The 25,431-nt window shown below is 47.1% G+C and overlaps 2 protein-coding genes across 9 annotated transcripts in view; one reads left to right on the top strand and one right to left on the bottom strand.

The window, feature by feature from the left end:
• Nucleotides 1–6,001: 6,001 nt before the first annotated feature.
• On the bottom strand, nucleotides 6,002–25,138 carry LOC140917509 (DNA-directed RNA polymerases I and III subunit RPAC2-like). Its single transcript, XM_073360554.1, has 6 exons — nucleotides 25,111–25,138; nucleotides 22,938–23,044; nucleotides 9,901–9,998; nucleotides 8,969–9,045; nucleotides 7,754–7,836; nucleotides 6,002–6,196 (listed from the first exon to the last, which is right to left on the bottom strand). Exons 1-6 carry the CDS (start codon nucleotides 25,121–25,123, stop codon nucleotides 6,149–6,151), a joined length of 426 nt encoding a protein of 141 aa, XP_073216655.1. The 5' UTR covers nucleotides 25,124–25,138; the 3' UTR covers nucleotides 6,002–6,148.
• VAMP7 (vesicle associated membrane protein 7) overlaps nucleotides 24,547–25,431 on the top strand; it is an 83,878-nt gene continuing 82,993 nt past the window's right edge. For 3 of the 8 annotated variants that reach the window (XM_073360550.1, XM_073360548.1, XM_073360544.1), the window contains exon 1: nucleotides 24,548–24,661. The gene's annotated coding sequence lies outside the window, so the exon portion shown is untranslated. Of the gene's footprint in view, nucleotides 24,662–25,431 lie in introns of all 8 variants that reach the window. The other 5 variants (XM_073360549.1, XM_073360546.1, XM_073360552.1 and 2 more) reach the window with 3 other exon arrangements.

Genomic DNA, 25,431 nt, shown 5'->3' with positions numbered 1-25,431 from the left:
TGGACTGAACGGGAGGTACGGGATCTGATCGCTGTATGGGGAGAGGAACCCGTGCTATCAGAACTCCATTCCAGTTTTCGAAATGCCAAAACATTTGTCAAAATCTCCCAGGGCATGAAGGACAGAGGCCATAACAGGGACCCGAAGCAGTGCCGCATGAAACTTAAAGAGCTGAGGCAAGCCTATCAAAAAACCAGAGAGGTGAACGGCCGCTCCGGGTCTAAGCCCCAAACATGCCACTTCTACGATGAGCTGCATGCCATTTTAGGGGGTTCAGCCACCACTACCCCAGCCGTGTTGTTTGACTCCTTCAACGGAGATGGAGGCAACATGGAAGCAGGTTTTAGGGATGAGGAAGATAATGATGATGAGGTTGTAGATAGCTCACTGCAAGCAAGCAGAGAAACCGGTTTTTCTGACAGCCAGGAACTGTTTTTCATGCTGGACCTGGAGCCAGTTCCCCCCGAACCCACCCATGGCTGCCTCCCGGACCCGCCAGGTGGAGAAGGGACCTCTGGTGAGTGTACCTTTTTAAATATTATATATGGTTTAAAAGCAAGCGTGTTTAATTATTAGTTTGCCCTGGCATTCATGGCTCTCCTGGATATACTCCCAAAGCCTTTGCAAAAGGCTTCTGGGGAGGGCAGCCTTATTCCATCCACTATGGTAGGACACTTTACCACTCCAGGCCAGTAGCACGTACTCGGGAATCATTGTAGAACAAAGCATTGCAGTGTATGTTTGCTGGCATTCAAACAACATCCATTCTTTATCTCTCTGTGTTATCCTCAGAAGACTGTATCATTCATAGTCACCTGGTTGAAATAGGGTGCTTTTCTTAAGGGGACACTCAGAGGTGCCCGTTCCTGCTGGGCTGTTTGCCTGTGGTTGAACAGAAATGTTCCCCGCTGTTAGCCACGGGGAGGGGAGAGGAGAAAGGGGGGAAGGGCTAGCCACGCATTGGGGGGAGGCAAAATGCGACCTTGTAACAAACAGACAATGTCAGAGTGCAGGAAAGCACAAAATGAATGTGAGGAAAGGTGGTGGGCTGAAGAGAGGGCTGAAGCTGAAAGATGGTGGCAGCGTGATGAGAGGAGGCAGGATTCGATGCTGAGGCTGCTGGAGGATCAAACCAATATGCTCCAGCATATGCTTGAGCTGCAGGAAAGGCAGCAGGAGCACAGACTGCCGCTACAGCCCCTGTGTAACCAACCGCCCTCCTCCCGAAGTTCCATAGCCTCCTCACCCAGATACCCAAGAACGCGGTGGGGGGGCCTCCGGCCACCCAGCCACTCAAACCCAGACGATTGCCCAAGCAAGAGAAGGCTGGCATTCAATAATTTTTAAAGTTTTAAACTTTTAAAGTGATGTGTGGCCTTGTCCTTCCCTCCTCCACCACCCCTCCTGGTGCTTCTCTCCTCCACCACCCCTCCTGGGCTACCTTGGCAGTTATCCCCCTATTTGTGTGATGAATGTATAAAGAATGCATGAATATGAAGCAACAATGACTTTATTGCCTCTGCAAGTGGTGATCGAAGGGAGGAGGGGAGGGTGGTTAGCTTACAGGGAAGGAGAGTGAACCAAGGGGCGGGGGGTTCATCAAGGAGAAACAAACAGAACTTTCACACCGTAGCCTGTCCAGTCATGAAACTGGTTTTCAAAGCTTCTCTGATGTGCACCGCGCCCTCCTGTGCTCTTCTAACAGCCCTGGTGTCTGGCTGTGCGTAACCAGCAGCCAGGTGATTTGCCTCAACCTCACACCCCGCCATAAATATCTCCCCCTTACTCTCACAGATATTGTGGAGTGCACAGCAAGCAGTAATAACAGTGGGAATATTGGTTTTGCTGAGGTCTAACCGAGTCAGTAAACTGCGCCAGCGCACTTTTAAACGTGCAAATGCACATTCTACCACCATTCTGCACTTGCTCAGCCTGTAGTTGAACAGCTCCTGACTAATGTCCAGGCTGCCTGTGTATGGCTTCATGATCCATGGCATTAAGGGGTAGGCTGGGTCCCCAAGGATAACATTTCAACATCCCCAAAGGTTATTTTCTGGTCTGGGAAGAAAGTCCCTTCCTGCAGCTTTTGAAACAGACCAGAGTTCCTGAAGATGCAGCGTCATGTACCTTTCCCGGCCATCCCACGCTGATGTTGGTGAAGCGTCCCTTGTGATCCACCAGTGCTTGCAGCACTATTGAAAAGTACCCCTTGCGGTTTAGGTACTTGCCGGCTTGGTGCTCCGGTGCCAAGATAGGGATATGGGTTCCGTCTATGGCCCCACCACAGTTAGGGAATCCCATTGCAGCAAAGCCATCCACTATGACCTGCACATTTCCCAGTGTCACTACCCTTGATAGCAGCAGTTCAATGATTGCGCAGGCTACTTGCATCACAGCCGCCCCCACAGTAGATTTGCCCACTCCAAATTGATTCCCGACTGACCGGTAGCTGTCTGGCGTTGCAAGCTTCCACAGGGCTATTGCCACTCGCTTGTGAACTGTGAGTGCTGCTCTCATCTTGGTATTCTTGCGCCTCAGGGCAGGGGAAAGCAAGTCACAAAGTTCCATGAAAGTGCACTTACGCATGCGAAAGTTTCGCAACCACTGCGAGTCGTCCCAGACCTGCAACACTATGCGGTCCCACCACTCTGTGCTTGTTTCCCGAGCCCAGAATCGGCGTTCCACTGCATGAACCTGCCCCATTAGCACCATGATGCCCACATTATCAGGGCCCGTGCTTTGAGAGAAGTCTGTGTCCATGTCCTCATCACTCACGTCACCGCGCTGACGCCGCCTACTCACCCGGTATCGCTTTGCCAGGTTTGGGGGGAGGGATAACTCAGTGGTTTGAGCATTGGCCTGCTAAACCCAGGGTTGTGAGTTCAATCCTTGAGGGGGCCATTTAGGGATCTGGGGCAAAAATTGGGGACTGGTCCTGCTTTGAGCAGGGGGTTGGACTAGATGACCTCCTGAGGTCCCTTCCAACTTTGATATTCTATGGTGCTGCATATACTGCTGAATAATGCGTGTGGTGTTTAATGTGCTCCTAATTGCCAAAGTGATCTGAGCGGGCTCCATGCTTGCCGTGGTATGGTGCCTGCACAGAAAAAAGGCGCAGAACGATTGTCTGCTGTTGCCCTGACGGAGGGAGGGGCGACTGACGACATGGTTTACAGGGTTGGCTTACGGGGAATTAAAATCAACAAAGGGGGTGGCTTCGTGAGAAACTGAATGGCCCCCTCAAGGATAGAACTCAGAACTGGGTTTAGCAGGCCGTTGATTTCACAGAGGGAGGGAGGGAAGGAGGGAGGGAGGAGAAAATGAATACAAAACAAATCTGGTCTATTTCTTGTTTTGAGCCACTTCATCTATCTTTATACATCTTGCTGGCAGCAGATTGTGCAGTACGACACCTAGCCATCGTCAACACCTGGGTGCTCGGCAGAGGACGGTGCAGTATGACGACTAGCCATCGTCTTCTGCTAGTTGCAGATTAAAAGACAGTGTACTGCCAGTAGGACTCAATCGCCACGAGATGAAACAAGGGAAATGACCTGGCTGAGTCACTGCCCTGTTTTCCCAGGCGCCCGGTTAAAAGAGCACCCAGGACGACGTCGATGACGGCTACCAGTCATACTGCACTGTCTGCTGCCAAAAGGCAATTAACTGCTGCTGTGTAGCAATGCAGTACCACATCTGCCAGCACCCAGGAGACATACGGTGACGGTTAGCTGAGTGGGCTCCATGCTTGCCGTGGTATGGCGTCTGCACAGGTAACTCAAGAAAAAAGGCACAAAACGATTGTCTGCCCTTGCTTTCACGGAGGGAGGGAGGGAGGGAGGGAATGGGGGCCTGACGATATGTACCCAGAACCACCCGCGACAATGTTTTAGCCCCATTGGGCACTGGGATTTCTACCCAGAATTCAAATGGGTGGCGGAGACTGCAGGAACTGTGGGATAGCCACCCACAGTGCAACGTTCTAGAAGTCGATGGTTGCCTCGGTACTGTGGACACACTCCGCCGACTACATGCACTTAGAGCATTTGTGTGGGGACACACACAATCAACTGTATAAAACCACTTTCTACAAAACCGACTTGTATAAATTCGACCTAATTTCGTAGCGTAGACATACCCTGAGAAGATCTGTTCTATGCTGAATTCCAGAGAACTAATAAACCTTCTGTTTTACGTTGTTGGCTGAGGGTCACTGCTGACTGTGTGGTTCGGGTGCATGGCCCCTTTTGGGGGGCATGTAAGGTTTCTCCAGGTGTCCTATTCAGGTGGACTTACTGTGGGGAACTCACAATGTGAACAGGGCTGCTGAATGCTCCAAGGTCAGACCGAAGGAGGCTTGCCCTAGTGAGTGTGTGGCCTGAGGCGTTGTTGCACTACAAGAGAGTCCTGTATAAAATTTGTTCAGAGCTGTCCCAGAGTACTGAGCCTGCAAATCCATGACAGACGGGCAGGGGGACAACCCCATGCTCTGGTTGTCCCTAAACCTCTGCCTGCCAGAAGCTAGGAGTAGATGACAGGGGAGGGATCACTGGATAATTGCCCTGTTCTCTTCATTCCCTCCTTCATTCCCTGGCAGTGGCCTCTGTCAGAAGACAGGATAGTGGGCTAGATGGACCATTAGTCTGACCCAGTACAGCCGTGCACGTTATGTTCTTATCTGGCTCTTATCATTGGTAGATCTCAAAGCACTTTCCTAAGGACGTCAGCATTATCACCCCCATTTTACAGTTAGGTAAACTGAGGCACAGAGCAGGGAAGTAACTTGGCCAAGGTCACCCAGCAGGCAAGTGGCAGGATAAAACCCAGGTCTGCTGAGTCACACTCCAGTGTGCTCTCCCCTAGGCCATACTGCCTTTAGGGGCAAAGGATGTTAACTCTCATGGGGGATGAGACAGAGACTGGAAGGCAGGCTCTTGGAGGGTAAAAGAAGGATCAGACTCTTCTGTTTTAAAATACACGGAGCTTGATTCTTCTCACCTTTACCATAGGTGAAAATGAGGATTTCAAACAGTGTAAAGGAGATTGGAGTCAGGCAGACAGACTGGTAAATGGTTCAGTCTCCATATGGATCCTGTTACTGATTTGGGATCCAAACTGAATTGATTTATTGTAAAGGCATCATATCTGTTCTCCTTGTACATTATATGTAATTTATGCTGCTCAGGATAAGCCATGCCCTAAGTGAAGCCTAATGATACGTTCTCTGTTGTTGTAGCGAATGAGCAGAGTGCCCGTTTGATAATTAAACAAATGTGATCATGATAAACCCACAACCACTGGTGGTGGATTTTCCTTGTGCACCAAGAGCTCAATCCAGGGAATCGGACACAAAACCCCCTTTGCTTTCTGAACTGCTGCTTTTTAAAAAACACGCACATGCTCACAAGCATGGCACAAACAGACACAAGGAGCGTGGGAACTGCACCTTCACTGGACAGATGAAATCTTAATGCTGTTATTACTCTGGTCTTTGCAGCTACCCTTCCAACACCACGAAATCATATTCAGTTTCTCCCAAGGAGTGGATAAAGGGTTAGGTGGAAGTCATCAAGGCACCCCAAAAATGGAAGAAGTGTGGAAATGTAAGAAGTTTAGAGAAAAGGGATGAAAGCTGAAAAATTATCATCTTCTATACTTTCTGCAGTATGCATCCGATGAAGTGAGCTGTAGCTCACGAAAGCTTATGCTCAAATAAATTGGTTAGTCTCTAAGGTGCCACAAGTACTCCTTTTCTTTTTGCGAATACAGACTAACATGGCTGTTACTCTGAAACCCATCAGATTTCAAACCCTGCAGGTGGTTGGGGGTGCTTTGATCTGGGGGATTTGTGCAGACTCAGATCTTGAAGTGAATTTGAGGCTGTGGAGATTTCTAAGGGTGAGAATGAAAGTGTGGTGGGGACTGCCGACCTGAGAAAATTTCGGGAAACCCCTTTCTTTTTCTGGATCCGTGGCAGGTCTGAATGGAGCGAAATGCAAGCTGGACTGAACCTTATAGTGTTTATTAGAGAAATTACACAGTCTACTTCAGATTCGTCATAAAAAAAATAAAACCGCTTTCAACAGGGGCATTAAACATAAACGAACAATATATACATGTCCATTCCGTACTCCAGCAGCTGCAGGGGCTAGTCCATTTCCTCCTCTCTTTGGGCCCTGTATTCCTTTATGCTTGCCTGCAAATGAGATCAAATGACCAATGTCAATGCTGTATGTTTGATGAATTAAAATACAGCCACACCCTTGTCCACGCCTGAGGAGCTTTGAGAGGCTCTCTGGTTCTGAACTTACTGTCCTGGGCAGAATAAAACATGAAAAGGGCAACATTTTAATGTGGCTGAGGCTCCTCCTTGAAAAGACCGAAGGGTGGGGAGGGTAACTGATGAGCTTTAGGCAGTGATGAGCTGCCAAAAGCTGAAGAACCAGTTCCTTCAGTCGCTCTGGGTGTTCGGCAGCACTTCGATGGCAGGGCCTTCAGTCACTCCGGGTCTTTGGCGGCACTGAAGGACAGGCCGCCGAAGTGCCACCGAAGATCCGGGGGAGTAAAAATTAAAAAGGGATTCTCAGGGGAGCCTCCCCAGCCGAGAGCTCAGGTGGGCCGGACAGGATGGTCCCGCAGGCTGGATGTGGCCCGCAGGCCGGAGTTTGCCCACCCCTTTAACAACCGGTTCTAAACCAGCTTCAAAATTTAACAACTGGTTCGTGCAAACCGGTGCGAACCGGCTCCAGCTCACCACTGGCTTTAGGTGCTCTGAGAAATGGTTGCGTTTTATTTCTGATCATAACCTTGGATCACTGTAAGGGAGGTGAGGCAGCGCCCCCAGGAGTAGCCCCCAGATCAGCCTGCCTAGAGACACAGATGCTTTACAGATTACAGCAGCATGTTTGAAAGAGAACAAATTCAGAGCCCATTTTTGCCCCCATTGAGGTCCCTGCCACTGCATCGGGCCATTCCTTCAAAGAGCACAGGTCCATATTCGTTAGGGTTGGGGGGAGCAGATTATTGATCCCAAATTTATTCTGCAGCATCCAGGTTCCATATGCACCACTCACACCCAAGCCACCCTTCACACTGGCATTCTTACGCCCCTGCCACACCAAATTGTCTCTATGATGCACTAGCTGCTCTCTACCACAAGCAGGATTACTGAGCCTCAGTTGGCTTTCCAAATCCTATCCCCCTGGTATGGTAGAAAAAACATCTCTTCCAAGATGACGGTGAAACCCCTTGGATATGGAATGCAGATTTGTGCATTCTCTGCTCTTTACTCTACACTGCAGTAAAATGTAACAAACAGGGTGAAATAGCAATATTTTGCATTTACCTTGTATAGCAACTTTCATCTGAGGCTCCCAAAGCACTCTACAAACACTGCTTGCTTCTCAGAACCCCCCTTTCAGAGGCAGGTGAAGTGTCACTTTAGAGATGGGGAAACCGAGTCACACAGAGGAGAAGTGACTTCCCCAAGGTCACACAGCGATTCAGTGTCAAAGCTGGTCAGAGAGCCCAAGTCTGCTGACTCCCAGTTCCACTTCTCTAACTACTACAACTGTCTGCATCCAAATATGTGCAGATCTTGCAAGAGGAGTGAGGAGGGGATCAGTTAGATAACGGCTGCAGCCATGGACATGTTAGTACCTCTGTCAGTCAATCAGTGCAGCCAGCTATTTCTCTCCTTTGCCGACCACAGAGAGGATCCCAGAGTCATTTTACCATGAAGCAGTGACCTCACCTCAAACTTGCTGAGCACGTGCTGGCAGACATCCACCAGTTCTGTCAGTCCTCTCCGGAATGGCTCAATGGCCAGGAGCCCCCCTTCAGAAAAGGAGAAGCATTCGCATAAAGTGTGGCTGGCTCCACACTTCCCCTCCCCTCCCCCTTCCCCTCCTAGCCCAGCTCAGTAGTGACCAACCATCATACACCTCTTTGGCGGCTCCTGTGATAAGGTGAGGATCTTAGGCCAGCGTTCACATCATGCTCCCTCCCACTCTCATCAGCAGTCTGAGAAGAGCATACAAGGGCCATGGAGGCTTGAACTGGTGTCTCAGAGACCCAAGTCCAGGCTGAAGCCCTTTGGCAGGGGACAGCGTAGGGGAAGGTTGCCCTGCAGTTTGTGCTGTGGACAGACTTAAGGCTCCACTCTCTGGGGCCAGCAATCCAGCACTTTGCAGCACTGCTAAATTCTTCAAAAAATTAAAAAGCCATCTAGCACAACTTGGCCATTTCCAGTGGCTCTGCTCTTCTATGCAACCAACACTCAAGGCCACAGGAGAGGGGACCTGTGAGCTGGGAACCAAGTTAGAGGCTTGGGCTGGGTTTTTCAAACTATTCAGAGCGTCAGATGCTGTGGGACAATTGTGAGATAGGTATGGAAATGGAGCAGATCTTTGGCCTTGCTCTTGCAACGGCAGATGCAGTCCCAGGCAAGTCCTGCAGGCTGCCCTTTGGTGTGGGCATCAGGATAGGATCGGGGGAATGCGGAGTACAGCATCCAGAGGGCACCCTGCTGCATAGAGCACTTGCGGTGCTATTCACCCCAGGAATTAGCAATATCTGGCCATCGAGTTGTATAACAGACTGGATCTGTTGTTTAGTGTATAATGTAACAAGCTTTGGGTGAAGATCTAACGCAAAGGGGGCATCCGGGAGCTAACCAGGGGGTGATGCCTGGTGGGATGCCCAGTGCTGAGTGAGGCTTTGGGACCACAACTCCCCAAGCTTGCTGATTACTACAGAGGCCACGTCTGGGCTCTGCACTGGGGGATGACAGAGACCAGCTCTATCACTGCTACTCAAGATGCACTGATCATGGATGGTGATAGCAACTGCCCAGTAGAATGGTGGAACGAAGGACATGCAGAGGGAGGGAGGGGGCTGGCTGATCCATGGTTTCAGGGCCTGTCATGGCAAGGGACAGCTGTCCAAGGAAGCCCAGCTGCATTCCTACCTCTGGTCTGGATCCGGAAGTTGATTTTGCTTTCAGATGGGTGTGTGATGCTGTAACCACAAAACTCCACTTCAGAGCTACAAGGAGAGACAGAAGCAGGAAGCACAAATGGGCTCTCAAAATCAGCAGCAAGCCAACTGCAGACACTCTCATGTGTAGGGAACCTCTGAAGCAAGCAGACCTGCACTGCGTGATGGTCCCACATGTTTCAAAAGCAATCACTTCCCATCACCCACAGCTCCCTGAGACAGACATGCAGAGGGGAAGGTGTACTTCTGCGGGGTGGGCTGGATCCTGAAGTGGATGGGGTACGGAGCAAGATAAACATCCCCTGCCTCTTCTATGTTGTGGATGGATTTCACGGCTGCCCAGACCCAAACCTGGGACCAGTCGAGTGGTTGCCCTGGCTTTAGCAGTTGAAAGGAAGCACGGCCTAAAGGTTACAGCACTGGTTTGCTGATGGTGATTTATCATGAGCAGCTTACAAGACTATCACAATTTGTCCTTTAAAATTATCAAATGAAAACCCCCCTCCATGAATACTTCTAGAGCTGGAACTCATGACAAGAAGTTCCTCATAAATATTCACTACTGGATAGTTTGGATAGGGTCATGTAGGTCATGAGATACTATTCTTTTGACTGCATAAGCATACGAATCAGGCTCCCAGTGCGGATATTTGTGTTTGCAAGTTCAAAATGAGATTCTCTAATTCTCACTTGAACACTGACTGTTTCCACTCCCAGGCCTGACAGTAAACTTGTTCCCAAAGGGGCAGATATGCAGTCAAAGTGCATTTGTTTAAAGAACCCAAGTAGGGAGATTTGTAATATTCACCCAGCTTCAGGAGTGCCAGAGGTGCTAGATCAGAAGTCAAGGGACAAGAAACATAGCCCTAAGGTGGTACCAGTTATAACAGGGACTCAACTTACTTTTTCATGATCATGTAACGGAGGGAGTTGCCGAGTGTGTGGTCCTCATCATGTAACACAAATGTGACACAGTTTCCATCTGTCCCATCTGCCTGGACCTGCCAGACACAGGAAAGCAAGAGGAGCACAAAAATTATATCTCCAGATGATTTAAGCTCCTCCTGAAGTAACTAAGGCCAGGCCTATACTAGAAAAATGACTCAGTTCTGATGACTGGTGTCAGCAACAGACTCACCCACCCATGGTCTGACTGTAAGCATAGACCTGGACAACTAGGTTCATCATTGTTCATCTATGTTCATCACTGTGTTAGAAAACAGTGGTTGAGACTTGCCAAGAGCTTGTTTTTGGAGAAATGCCACAGCTGGAGTATGGGCCCACCACATAAATCTGGAGGGAAAAAAATATAAAGCCAGAGCCTTCCTCTTAGAACCCAGGGATTTCTCGGCTGCCAGATAGACGAAGGCTAGATATACTGCATGATAGAAAAGTTAGGAATTATTATTATATATACAGTCAAAGGATTAGTATTATCCTAGGTTCTGATCCTTCCATTTCTTGCACACCCAAAGGTCGCAGCCTTCCAACGGAATTTTGGGAGCATGAGTACAAGATTCCACCCTCAACGACCTTTAATACCAAGCCATTCTCGGATCTCTTTCACCGGGAGTCACATTCCAGACTCAACAATAACTATCTGAGTCTGTGGAAACTGGCACCTTGAGTGTAACAAGACTGTGCTTTTTTTCACTCAAGAGAGGGGGGAAATAGTCCCAGCATCTATTGCTGCTGGACGAGTTGTAGGGATACCAGCTGGGATCCATTGTGGGGAGAAAAAGGAGAATATCTAGGAATAATGGGTGAAATAAAAAGCAATAAGCAGTGAGGTGAGATGACAGGAAAAGCTTCCTAAAGGAAAAAGTTTGTTGAAAGGAGTCAGGCCAAGTCTACACTTACAAGCGTACAGCGGCACAGCTGCACCAATACCATTGTGCCACTGTCAGAGAGCTCGTGTAGCCACGTTATGCCGATGGGAGAGACCTCTCTCATCAACAACAAGCAGCAGAAGCTATGGTGGTGGGAGAGCTGGCGGCCACTTCTGGGACCACACTGAGCCAGGGTAGTCAGGGAGCCTGCCTTAGCCCCAGGCCCTGCTTGCGCCACTGACTAGACTTTTAACTTTTACAACAGGCTACATAAAAAGCACTAGCAAAGTCAGTACAAACTGAAATTTCATACAGACAATGACTTGTTTATACTGCTCTATACACTATACACTGAAATGTAAGTACAATATTTATATTCCAATTGATACTTTTATAATTATATGGTAGAAATGAGAAAGTAAGCAATTTTTCAGTAACAGTGTGCTGTGACACTTTTGTATTTTTATGTCTAATTTTGTAAGCAAGCAGTTTTTAAGTCATCACCTTGGTTTTCTCTGCATTGATTTCCATGCCATATTTTGCAGAGGTTTCATCCAATTGTTTCACAAGGTTGGCAAGTTCATCTTCACTGCCTGCCAGGCCATCAATGTCGTCAGCGAACCAAGATTTGAGATTGTTCGCCCCTCAATGCTGACTGTGCATATGTGATCTTCTAGGGTATCAGTCATTATAAGCTCCAAGTAGATGTTGAACAGTGTGGGTGAAAGAAGGCAGCCTTGGTGCAAAACCACTCTCCTATTGTGCCATTGACGAGAACTGCACGGCTGGCCTTGGCATACAGTTGTTTAATGGTAAGAATAAGCTTGCGACCAACATTGTACTTCTTCATAGTTGCCCAGAGAGCTTCGTGCCGTACTCTGTCAAATGCCTTCTTGAAGTCAACAAAGACATGGTAGATGTCCTGCTGGTGTTGTAAGTACTTCTCACATAGAACATGAAGGTTGAAAATCGGTTCTGTGGTACTTGTTCCAGCACAAAAGCCAGCCTGTTCTTCAGCAATGATATTCTCCGCTTGTGGCTTCAATCTGTTCAATATGACTTTCAACAACACTTTGCTGGGATGGCTAACTAAGCTTATGGTCCAGTAATTTTGACACAATTGCAGGTTGCCTTTCTTTGGCAGAGTGATGATTAGTGACTGTGTCCATGTGAAGGGCCACTCACCGGTCTGCCGGATCTTGCTGCAGATCTATTGACAACATCCCAGCCGAAATTATGAAATTCGGAGGAGCACATCTATTACTATTTGTCCTCCGAATTTCATCAATTTGGCTGGGATGTTGTCAATACCTGTAGCCTTTCTGTTCTTGAGTGATTTCACAGCTGTCTCCACTTCTTCACTTAGAATTGGAAAGTCATCCTCCTCTGTTGAATCTGGGCTGTCTAAGCTGATGACAAAAAACGTGATGGGATCAGCTCACCTATCACTGTCAGTGGACTAGAGCTGGAGACAGTGAAATAGTTCAAGTATTTGGGGGCAATCATCACTGATGAAGGATCCAAGGCAGAAATTCGGGCAAGAACTACACAAACCACAGCAGCAGTGGCAAAGCTAAAGCCAATTTGGAGGAATAAGAACATCTTCCTGGAATCCAAACTGAAACTGCTGCATGCATTGGTCACCTCCATTTTTCTGTATGCATGCAAGACACGGACCCTGACGGAAAATACAGGTAGTAGAGATGAGATACTTCCATAAAATCCTGGGCATCTCCTACTTCGACCACGTCACTAATGAAGAGATCTGCAACATCATCACCCAATGCGCTGAGTCATATGAAGACCTCCTGATGACCGTGAAGAAGTGCAAGCTGAAGTGGTACAGCCATGTAACAAGATCATCTGGCCTACCCAAGATCATCCTCCAAAGGACAGTACAGCAGAAGAGAGGAAGAGGTAGACAGAAGAAGAGATGGATTAACAACATAAAAGAGTGGACAGGAATGGACTTTGCAGAGACTCAAGCACTGACACACAATCATCAGGGGTGGAGACATTTGGTTCATTGCTCATCAATGATAGTGCCCCAACGACCAATGCGGTTATGGGAGTGATGATGATGAGTTTTTAAGTGAAGTGAAACTTGGGGGTACACAAGACAAATCAGACTCCTAAAAGGGGTACAGTTGTCTGGAAAGGTTGAGAGCCACTGCTCTAGGTGAAATCCTACCCTATTGAAATGAATGTGAATTTCACCAGTGACTTCAATAGGATCAAGATATCACTCCAGTAATACCACCACCTAGCTCTTACCTAGCGTTTTCATCAGCAGATCTCAAAGTGTTTTTCAAAGCAGGTCAGTATCATTATCACCATTATATATGGGGAAACCGAGGCACAGGGCAGTGACATGACTTGTCCAAGGAGTCAGAGTGAGCCAGTGGCAGAGCTGGGTCTCCCAGGTCCCCGTTCAGTGCTCTATTCACGAGGCCACACTGCCTCCGTGTCTGTCACGGAGATCAAGTCAGCACTAGGAGTTAAAAAAACAGCAGTTCCATTTTAAAATCCTGTTTGTCCAGCATTTAGATCAGCTCTTGATATCTGGTCTTAGCTGAAGGGTCTCAGGCTGGGAGAACATCTTGATAATTCTGTGGCTAAGGCATTAGATCCGGGTTCAGTGCCAAGCTTTGCTCCAGACTCCTTGTCTGACACTGGGCAAATAATTTAACCCTCTGGGCCTCAGTTCCCTGTTGGTGACATGCTGCTTTTCTCTCCCATCCCATTGTGAGCTCTTTGGGACAGGATCTCACTCTGTGCCCACGACATTGGGGCCCTGATCTTGGTTGGGCCATCTAAGCCCTTCTTCTGCCTGTCAGGCCCCACATTGGTTTCCTTCAACTTCTCAGGAAAGAGCAGGTTGAGGGGTGCGTGCAATAGGCTGATGAAGGAGGTGGTTATTTACAGGGGTGGGGTCACGAAGGGTGGTTTAAACGGGCTCATATGCCCTGAGAGAGGGGAGAGCAGGCAAGTGGGATTTTCTTCTTTAGTCTGATGCCATTTTAATGGCTACCCAAGGAGCTTGGAGCTATGGAAAGATGCTTCTGAGCCTCAATAGACACTAAAGACATCAGTAAATACTTCCTTGCAGACTAGCAAAATAACAACCAGCTCTGGGAACAAACAGGAAGGAGGTGGGTCTAATGTGTGTGGGAGGGGACTGGGAGTTAGTTCACTTGAGTTCTGTTCTCAGCAATGCCACGATCTCACTGAGTGGCATAGGGAAAGTCCCTCATTTCTTGTCTTCTTACTCCCATGGAAATTTTGCCAATGACCACTGTGGGGGAAGGACTTATTCCTTAACCTCTCTCTCTGCACCTCATTTTCCCCATGTGTAGAATTGGGGATGATATTTACCTACCCCACCAAAGGGTTGTGAGGCTTAATTTATTAAAGTGCTTTGAGATCCTAACATGAAAGGGGCTGTAGAAATACAAAGGATTATAACGTTAATATAATTATTGTGCCGCATGTAATCTACAGGGATTGCTGGGGCTTTCTGGAGCCAGTCCTTGAATTCTCTAGCAGATCTTGGTAACCCTCCTCATTCTCTGAAATCACTGTCCATGTTCTTTTAAAACTCTGAGCAAATTCCTTGCAGTGTCTGTGCCTGTGCAAAGATGAATGTAACTGCTGAGGGTGTTGCCATGTGATGAGAAGTGAATGGAATTGTGAACTTTCTGTAGCATTTGAGGAACTGGCTGTGGGCAGAAGGTGAAGAGATGAGGGCTTTGTATAGCTCTGGCTACACATTCAACCTTGAGACCTCACTCCAGTTCTGAGAGAAGAAATGGCTGGGACTGACTGGTCAAATCTGACTATGCAGAAGCTATACTTAGCCCAGGGAGAGGTCAGAAGCTCAGCAGCATTCTGATGGCTGGCAGATTATTTAGATGCTCTGCTGGTTTGGGAGGGAATCCCAATCCCAAACCTGTCCTGTTGGAGCTTTTAGTAATTGGTGTATTGGCAGGAGTCTGACAGACTATATCAGGAGGATTCTGGATCCACTGCTGCGTCATGTCTCTAGGGGCCTGATCCTGCACAGTGTGGCACACCCTCAAGGGTCAATATGTCACAGGATCAGGCCCCCTATGCCCAAATACATGCACATGTGGATTTGTATGTTTATCAATAAGGCTACAATTTAGTCATGGGTATTTTTAATAAAATTCATGGACAGGTCACGGGCAAAAAACAAAAATTCACAGCCTGTGACCTGTACATGACTTGTACTATAAATACCTCTGACTAAATCTTAGTTGGGGGGCCCCCTGGAAGAGTCCTGCTCTGCGGGACCCCTGGGGGTGCTGCTGCAGGCCCCAAGAGACCGTTACTCTGGGGGTGCCCCCAGGGACCACCCCCAGACTGCTGCCAGAGGCCACTGAGCTGTGGCTGCTCCTGCTGCCCTGGGACCACTGCTCAGGAGGTCCCTGGGGCCAGCTGCACCAGCTGCTGCTCGGGCAGTCCCTGGGGCCAGCCACCCGGGGCTGCCCGAGCAGCGGCCATTGCGGCTGGCCCCAGGGCAACTCCAGCAGCGACCAGTGCAGCTGGCTGCAAGGCCACCCAAGCGGCTAGCTGCAGAGCCACTCCAGCGGCTAGCTGCAGAGCCACTCCAGCGGCGGCCAGTGTGGCTATCCCCTGGGCCACCTGGCACCCGTGGTTAGCCATATTGACCACTGCAGAATCACAGAGTTCACGGAAAAGAGGGCTGTGTGGCCTAGTGCAGTGCATCACAGGAGACGCACAGGGCAGACTTCTTAAAGGAGATTGAGAAGGCAACAAACCACACAGCAGACTACAGTGCATTTAGCTTTTCCATCTGTCTAGTGCACTCTGAGAATCCGGTGCACTGATCTGATGGATGACAGCCTATGCAACCACAGAGAACATGCTGTGCCAGACCAGTCTGGTTCCCGGAGACTTGATTTTTCCCTCCTATTTCGCACAGAGATCTCTTTGATACATTTCCGGATCTCCATAGGGATGGAAGGTTTGCCATAGATGATCAGACCACTGGTCCTCCAGCAGTGGCTGTTATCTGATGCTTCAGAGAAGGCAAACAGCATCCCTCCAGTAAAACACCACTTGTGTCATGCTGTATACATAGGGAGGGTTCTGACATGGTCCTGCAGTAATCAGTTTGTGCCCAGAGGCATGAAATTGGATGTCTCTATGTATTTCCAATGTGCCCATCACTGTGGTATGTAGGTGTCAAATTATCCATCCCATTTGAAAATTGTTCTCCATTATCTGACCTGAAAGCCCGATCCCCTTCCTGGTGTAGGGAATTCCACCTGGTGTGCAGCAATATTTTATTTTTCTACATTTACTTGCCATTCATTTCATCCGGTGGCCCCTTGTTCTCAAATTATGGAAAAACAGGAAAAAAAGAAGAACTGATCTGTTTTAATGGCAGCTTTCCTAATCGGAAATACACAATCAATCAAATTGCCTCTAGATCCCCAAAGATGTTTCTAAGTGGAGTAATTATTCCAGAAAAAAAGTTGCTTTTATTCCGGAAGAGTATCTACACAGGGGAGTTATATTGGCATGGCTATAAAAGAACAAAAAGAAAAGGAGGACTTGTGGCACCTTACAGACTACCAAATTTATTTGAGCATAGGGCTTTCGTAAGCTACAGCTCACTTCATCGGATGCATTCAGTGGATGAAGTGAGCTGTAGCTCACGAAAGCTTATGCTCAAATAAATTTGTTAGTCTCTAAGGTGCCACAAGTCCTCCTTTTCTTTTTGCGAATACAGACTAACAGGGCTGCTACTCTGAAACCTATAAAAGAACAGTTATTCTGCTAAAGCTATGCTGGTCAATTTCCCTGCATAGACAACCCCTTAGAGATGGGAAAGACCCACAAAATTATCCAGGATATCCATACCAAGGGCAGGCTGTAGATCCTGGTCCTGACAGACCATATCTCAGATATTTATTTGCCTCTTCCAGCTAAGCAATCCTAATAGCTGTAATCCCATATCATATAAAAGATCTTTCTGCTTAGAGGGGCTGTAAATTATTTAACCTTGTAAGTGGTACCCACATACTGCAGTGATGGCTACATTAGTGCTGCACATAGAGGGACTAGATTAGCTAGACAGGGTGGTGGCTAGTTTATATTTGGGACACTGGTTTTTATTCATGTTCAATGGGCAATCAGAAGGGTCAATTTATACACAAATTGTTTTGTATGCAAGTACAGGTGGTAACTGATTCGGGACCCCGGTGCAAGTCTGTCCCTAAATTCCCTGACATCTCTTATATCAAGCAACCCATTTCAGTCCCCTTTCTCTTTTACTGTGTATGGGTCTGTACACTATGGGACATTTCTAGATCAAAGTGTCTGGTTTGCTGTCTAGAGGCCTGATCCTTCTACCCTTTTCCACAATGTGTCAATGGAAGTAGTCATGGTTACTTATGAGGAGATATGCATGATTGGGCATTTTGTTGGAACAATAACTGACCATATTTACATGGTTCCTTTTTAAAACAGGCAATAAATAATAGATACTACTAACAACAATCCATTTGTTTCCCCTGTGCAGCCCCCTCCATTCTCAATAGCCCCTTCCCCATTGATTGGTTGGTTGGCTGGCAACTGGAGACTCTGGAGGAGCTGTCCAGAGAGTAATAATTTACATCGTCTTGGACTGCTGGACAAACAAGTTCCTTTCAAGCTAGTAAGTGATACAAATCCAGCTATGGTGAACTGTGGTGCCATCTAGTGCATTGGCTGAGAGAGAAAAAAAGTACAAGGAACCTGGTGAAGGAAACAAAAGACGGTGAGGTAATATCGTTTATTGGGCTGACTTCTGTTTGTGAAAGATACAAGCTTTCAAGCTAACACAGAGCTCTCCATCAGGTGAAAGCCTGAAGAAGAGCTCTGTATACGCTCAAAAGCTTGTCTCTTTCCACCAACAGAAGTTGGTCCAATAAAAGATATTACCTCACCCACTTTGTCTTGCTAATAACAGGACCAACATGGCTACAACAGCACTGAATCAACTGATGAAGGAAAGGCAGACATAAGAAAAAAGTTTGGGTTCATGGATAGAAAGGCCAGTCTGAAACTCTCACTACAGAGCTGAATAATCTTGCCAATGTGTCGGTTTAAAGGGTGGGAAATCTCTACCACAGAAAGATCTTGCAGCTAACAAAATGATTATCTGAGACTCCTTGGTCCTCATTCCAAAAAATCCCTTTGAAAAATAGGGCCAGTTTTAGAAAATATTGACCCTAGCTTCTAACCTAGCTCCATCTAACATAGCACAGACTTTGCTGTTTATATTCCCTGTGGGACAATCTCAGTGAGCTCAAAACACAGGGCAACACAATGAAATGCTTCAAGAAATTAAAGCAGCAGGCACCTTCTTGGATCTCACTCTTCCATCCATTTCTGAAAATGCCACTTTTGTCTCCTCTCAATTTCTCCCTCCCTCTGCTGTTGGCTTGGGTTTTAACTTGGTACCTGTGTCATTTAGCTCCATGAAAGATATTATACAAAATAAAGTGGTGTCACATCCTGTGGTGCTGACAAGCATTAGATAGGGCTACTGATGTTTCTCTAAAGATCAGGTGTGAAATCTGAACCCAAAAACATCCTCCACCACCTTGTGACAAACACCCTAAACAGCTATGTTCCTAGGTTCGAGAATTCTCTGTGCATACATCCCACACTCCTGCCTGGGGAGGAAGGAAGCCCGCCACAGAATTAGTACTTACTAGGGCTGTCGATTAATCGCAGCTAACGCACGCGATTAACTCAAAAAATTATTCGTGATTAAAAAAATTAATTGCGATTAATTGCAGTTTTAATTGCACTGTTAAACAAAAGAATACCAATTGAAATTTATTAAATATTTTGATTTTTGTACAATTTCATATATATTGCATTCAGTGTTATAATTGAAATCAAAGTGTGTATTTCTTATTATAAATATTTGCACTGTAAAAATGATAAACAAAAGAAATAGTATTTTTCAATTCACCTCATACAAGTACTGTAGTGCAATCGCTGTCGTGAAAATGCAACTTACAAATGTAGATTTTTTTGTTACATAACTGCACTCAAAAACAAAACAATGTAAAACTTCAGAGCCTACAAGACCACTCAGTCATACTTCTTGTTCAGCCAATCACTCAGACGAACAGATTTGTTTACATTTGCAGGAGTTAATGCTGCCCGTTTCTTGTTTACACTGTCACCAGAAAGTGAGAACAGGCATTTGCTTGACACTTTTGCAGCTGGCATTGGAAGGTATTTACGAACCAGGTACGCTAAACAGAAATCTTAAAAGAGTAACACTCTGATGCGTAAACTACAGAACCTGAACCACCAAAAAAGAAAAACAACCTTGAGCTTGTGGCATCAGACTCAGATAATGAAAATGAACATGCATTGGTCTGTACTGCTTTGGACTGTTATCGAGCAGAACCTGTCATCAGCACGGATCCATGTCTCCTGGAATGGTGGTTGAAGCATGAAGGAACATATGAATCATGAGTGCATCTGCATGTAAATACCTTGCGACGCCGGCTACAACAGTGCCATGTGAATACCCGTTCCCACTTTCAGGAGACATTGTAAACAAGAAATGGGCAGCATTATCTCCTGCAAATGTAAACTAACTTGTTCGTCTGAGCATTTGGATGAACAAGAAGTAGGACTGAGTGGACTTGCAACCTCTAACATTTTACATTTTTATTTTTGAATGCAGGCTTTTTTGTACATAATTCTACATTTGTAAGTTCAACTTTCATGATAAAGAGATTGCACTACAGTACTTGTATTAGGCAAATTGAAAAATACTTTTTCTTTTGTTTTTTTACAGTGTAAATACTTGTAATAAAAAAATATAAAGTAAGGACTGTACATTTTGTATTCTGTGTTGTAATTGAAATCAATATATTTGAAAATGTAAAAAACATCCAAAAATATTTAAATAAATGTATTCTATTATTTTTTTTAATCACATGATTAATCACGATTCATTTTTTTAAATTGCTTGACAGCCCTAGTACTTACCCCTTCTATCTATCTCAGGCACCATACGGACCTTTCACTGCAGCATCTGAGCACCTTACAGTCTTGAATATAGTTATGCTCCTAACGCCCTGGGAAGTAGGGCAGCGCTATTATCCTTATTGTACAGATGCGGAATTGTGGTCCAGAGAGACTAAGCAACTGGCCCAAGGTCACACAGGGAGTCTGTAAAAGAGCAGGGAACTGAACCTAGCTCGCCCAAGTCCTAGGCTGGTGCCCTAACCACCATCCTTCCTCAGACATCCCTTAGACTTCACAGCCCACCTGCCATGTAGATGGTCCACTGGATTCAAGCTCTGTATCTCAAGAGAGGGCAAGTGAAGGGGCAAATAATGGCTGCTTGCCATACCACTACCCACCCTCAAATAAAACCAATCCAAGGCTTCACCCAGGATACAACTTCATACTGACCATATCTCTGTTCAGCCTGACCTGGTTCCCTGCCTGCTCTGTGAAACAATGAGAGCAGCAGGGGAGCTCTGGCATCACAAATCCTGAAGAAGCCACACTGCCATGGAGCAGGGCTGTGGAGATGGCAGAAGGGAGTGACTTCTGTGCCAATGCCTGCGGTCTCCAGCAGCTCTCCTATAACCTATACGGTCATCAGGGACCCATGGATTTTTGGAGATGGGGACCTCCTGCCGCTTCTGTGAATCCCTGATAGAAAGATTTCTTGTCCGATGTGTGATTGACCCTTGCAGGAAAACACTGAGCCCATAGTAATTCACTGCTACGCAAGGGACACAATTTTGTCTGCTAAGCAAACTAATCGCCCAGCTATTCCACTGCTGGGCTAGACTGATTATAAAATAATATGCCATACGCCATGCAGCTGGGGTTTCACATACAACTTTCAGTTCGGGCACAATATCCCATTTTTAGAGAACTGTTTAATCTAATGTATTGGGTTTTGGTCAATTGAACCCTCCCTATGAAGGCCTATGCCCTTAATCCTGGTCCCAACTCCCAGTGATATCAATGCCAAAACTCCCCATTCTTTTCAGTGTCATTAGATTCCTAGATTCCAAGGCCAGAAGGGACCATTGTGATCATCTAGTCTCATCTCCAGTATAACATAGACCAGAGAACTGCACCACAATAATCCCTAGAGCAGAGCTTTCAGAAAAACATCCAATCAAAATTGTCAGTGATGAAGAATCCATCACAACCCTTGGTTGTTCCAATGGTTAATTATTCTCACTGTTAAAAATGTATGCTTTATTTCCAGTCTGAAATTGTCTATTTTTGACATCCAGCCATTATATCATGCTATACCTTTCTCTGGCCAGGTCTACACAACAAACTTACATCAGTGTAACTACGTCACTCAGGGTTGTGAAAACAGTGTGTAGACAGCACTTTGTCAACAGGAGGGCTTCTCCTGTCGACATAGTGAGCTACTGCCTCTTACAGAGGTGGCTTAACTACACTGATGGGAGAAGCTCTCCTGTCAGATAGTAGTGTCTTCACTGAAGCGCTACAGCGGCATTGGTACAGCTGTGCTGCTTCAGCATTTTAAGTGTAGACCTGCCCTTGGATAGATGGGAGAGCCCATTATTAAATAACTTTCTCTTTGTTAAGCTATATAGATCAAGCACCTTGTGTCTATCACTGTAAAGCAGGTTTTCTAATCCTTTAATCATTCACATGGCTCTTCTCTGAACTCCCTCCAATTTATCAACCTCCTTCTTGACTCCCTTGTCTCCAAAACACACTGCAAATCAAGCATAAACAACACATCTGCTTATCTTCTTTGTTACCAACAGCCAGTACTTAGAACTACATTATAGAAAGGAGGTTTGCAGCATTAATTGTAATGGAGACTCAAGCTGAATGTGGAGAGATGAAAACTCTGAATGGGATTGGCTGAAGATCAGTAACTGGTTGGTGGTGCCTCTACTGCTCTGTAGCTATGCCACATCTTATCTTCTTCTGAAGGATACACTTGCTTTCTGGCCTCAGTTGCAGGGCACATTTAAGGTCATTTTTAACAGAGCGGTGGGCTGTGGAGGTGAAAGGTCCTAGCAAAACCAGAAGTGTGGCCTTACACTTAAGGAGACTTGAGATCTTATTACTACTGAACATTTATATTGCAGTAGCACTTAGCTTTGACCAAGTTGAGATCCATGGTGCTAGATACTGTACAAATATATTGTGACTGATAATCCGGGCCCTGCTCATCAAAGGGATTTAGGCACCTAATTCCCAATGGGAAATCAATTGGAGTTAGGTGCCTAAATAGCTTTGGGGATCTGTGCCTTACAGGCGAGATAGTGATGAGACAACTAAGTAGGTGGGGGAAGGGGGGGGGACAGCGTTTCCAACTGTCTAGAATCACAAGTGTTTTTCTTAAAGCCCCAGCTTGTAGATTCACATGATTTTGTGAGAACCTATTTTCATTTTAAAAGAAAAGTCAAGTTTTCTAGTGCTCATGGCGGTAGAGAAAGCTTGAAAACATGAGCCCCAAAAGGCTCAAAACCCAGAAAGAAAATAAAAAGAACCCACATTTACTAGATTTTAAAATCGTATGATTTTGGGGAGGAGCTCGACTCATTATGTTTGAAGGGTTGAGGGTGGCAGTACTGGGGTGTGGAGGCTGGGGGGACACAAATAAAACAGCATTTTTGCACAGATCTGGGTGTGAGTCCCAGTTCTGCCCCCAGACTCCCTGAGGCAATCATCATCCACCCCAGTGCCTCCCCAGCCGCCATCTGCAGAACAGAGACAACGCGTCTTCTCTCTCTGAATCCAGGAACGTAGGTGAGCTCTCAGATATTCCAGCCACGGGAGCCAGATAAAGATCGAGGTAGGCAGAAAACAGGACCACCCATGAAAGCAGTCCCAGGCTCATTGCAGCTGAGGGATTTGGGAACAGCATACCCTGTGGCCTGAGGGCTACAAGGGGAAGCAGTAGGTCACCACATGGCTCTTCTGCCACAAGCCTGAGCCCCCCCAGCCTGCCTCCCTAGTACTCTTATCGTTCAGCCAGGGAACACAGCAGGACAGGGAGAACCAGGGAGGCCTGGCCTCCCAGACACTCACCATCTCAAGCAGCGGCTTCCTCTCCGCCCCTTCAGCCATTGCTGCCTGGAAGGAATTTCCTCCCTCCTCCGACTCTGCTAAGGGATTCTGGGAGTTGTAGTCCAACCCTAGTGAAGTGAGCAAACAAGGAAGATTTTGGTGTGCTCTGAAATCACTTTCCCGGCATTGCCAGATTGGAGTCTCTCTATATTTGTTGTGTTTCTTAAAGCCCGCAGCTCCTGGGGTCCCGTGATTGCCTGGGATTTCAGCTTTCAGTGTTTTTAAGTAAGTTTCTAGCCCTCTGTTGAAGAGAAAAGATTGGAAATGTGACCTGAGTGTTGCCTAAAGGTTCAAAACCCACTAATGTGGTAATAAAAATGAGTCAAGGCCCCTAAAATCATGAGATTGGCTTCAAAAATCAGTTGGGTTTATTTTTGTTTGCTTTCTGGTGCTGGTACATGTATGGTTCATGCTTTTGAGTTCTTCTGTGCAGCCAAGAAGGCCAGACATTTACCTTTCTTTAAAATGAAAGTTGAAATTGTCCAGAAATAATCGGATTCCATAACTAAGGTGCTCACATAGCCACCAAATATTGTGCCACACTCACAGTAAAATTGCAAGGAGTGGCAATATTGAAAACCAGAAGTCAAATAAAAAGGTCTCCAAATGTACTATTAAAAAACAAACAAAGCAAAACAAAAAACGCTTGTGATTTTTAAGTCAGTCTCATAATTTGGAGGGGCCTGGCTCAAATTTGAACACTTAGGGTTGGTGATGCTGCTCTTGTGGCATGTTAATTCCACTGAGAGGCATTCATAGTAGATGCCAAGGGCCTGTATGACATTGGCTGCCTGGGAGAGATGCAGTGAGAGCAGGATTAGGAAATGAAGATATGTGAAATATAAAGGGTGACTTATTTTTAAAGGACAATATCTCAACAAGCTATGTCCTTGGCACCTAACCATGTATCTGCATCACAGAGCATATGTCCTGAGTATGACTGATGCTGAAATATGGAGCAAACTGTGTCTGACCCTGCCCTGTGAGGAAACAGATGAGATGCTACAGGATCACGACTGGTCAACACCAAAACAACCCAAGCCTGGGTTTTGAATCTCAAACATCCTGTGAAGTCCTGTTCTGAGTGGATAGATGGTATATCTCTAAGGCTATGTCATGGGTATTTTTAGTAAAAGTAATGAACAAGTTAGGGCAATAAACAAAAAGTCATAGCCCGTGACCTGTCCATGACTTTTACTGAAAGTAAACTTTGTAACTAAATCTTAGGTGCTGGGGTGGGGGCCCTCTAGCGGACGCTGCTGCTCTGAGGGGTACTCCGAGAGTCGCTTCGAACTAGAATCTGAATGTGATTTGCGGCAGCGGGTCTGGGGAGGCCCCAGGAGGACACGGGCTGGGCAGTCTGAGCCAGCCAGGGGAAGCTGTCCCTTACCCCTCGGCTGCTCGCTGCCGCTCTGGGCTCTCGGCGGCGCCTCTCACAAAGAGCCGGGCACGCTCACCATAGAACTACAATACCCAGCAGGCAGCAGGTGTTTCCCAACGTGCAGCGCGGCTCGGGCGGAAGCGGCCCGCTCCCCGCGCTGGTGACTACATTTCCCGTGAGTCGGGAGCGTTCCCGGCGGAAGTGCACGTGCTCGCCGAACGGAGGGGAAAGCGACTGGGGCCGGCAGGTAAACAGCGCGCCGGGCTGGGGACTCCCCGCCTGGAAAGCGAGGCCGCGGGTGCAGGTGAGAGGGGGCGGGGCGGGAGTTGGGGGAAGGGGCAAGAAGAGGGGGTGGGGCAGGAGGAAGGAATCTGGGGGACAGGAGGAGGCTGCGGGGTGTGGGTCTGGGGAATGGGTTTGGGGGACAGAAGGGGGAGGGGTAGGATTGGGGGGCAGGAGGAGAAGGGGTGCGGGCAATAAAGCAGAAGAAAGGTGGAAGGGGCCCTGGGGGCAGATGGAAGTAAGGGTAGGACTGGGGGGACAGGAGGAGGCCGTTGGGGTCGGGAGTAGGACAGGAGGAGCAATAAAGCAGCAGGAGGAGGGGTTGTGGGGCTGGGCCCAAGTGGGGACTAGAGGCAGGAGGAGGGAGTGTGCGGGGACAGGTAGAAGGAGTGGGAGTTACCACCCAAGGAGAGTGCTAATGCTCAGAGGCTGAGCCAGGGGCTTTCCACCGAAAGGATGGAGAAGACTTACCATGCAGTAACATTTGTTGCTAGTTTCTGTGGAATCAAGGAGGCGTGGGGTGTCCAAGTTGGTGGCTGTTGTGTGTACACTTGTGGGGTATTGCCAGGAAGCTTCACCCAGAGAGACATTGCAGCCTTCCTGATTTGTCTCACTAACAACACCTGAAGTTGCTGACTGGAAGGACTCTAAACATCTCATTTAACTTTCCCTGTTGGTGCTGTTTGTTCTGTAGTTTGTCTTTATCTTGTTTACTTATTGCATTTCTCTTCTGCTGGGCAAGCTTGTTGGTTTCACTTTCAGATTCTGGTGTATGGGTGAATGCTACCTTTC

Source organism: Lepidochelys kempii, chromosome 9 (genome assembly GCF_965140265.1).
Source record: "Lepidochelys kempii isolate rLepKem1 chromosome 9, rLepKem1.hap2, whole genome shotgun sequence".
In the NCBI taxonomy this organism is placed as follows: Eukaryota; Metazoa; Chordata; order Testudines; family Cheloniidae; genus Lepidochelys; species Lepidochelys kempii.
Note: the sequence above shows the minus strand (reverse complement) of the source record. Positions and strands in the feature narration are given on the sequence as shown.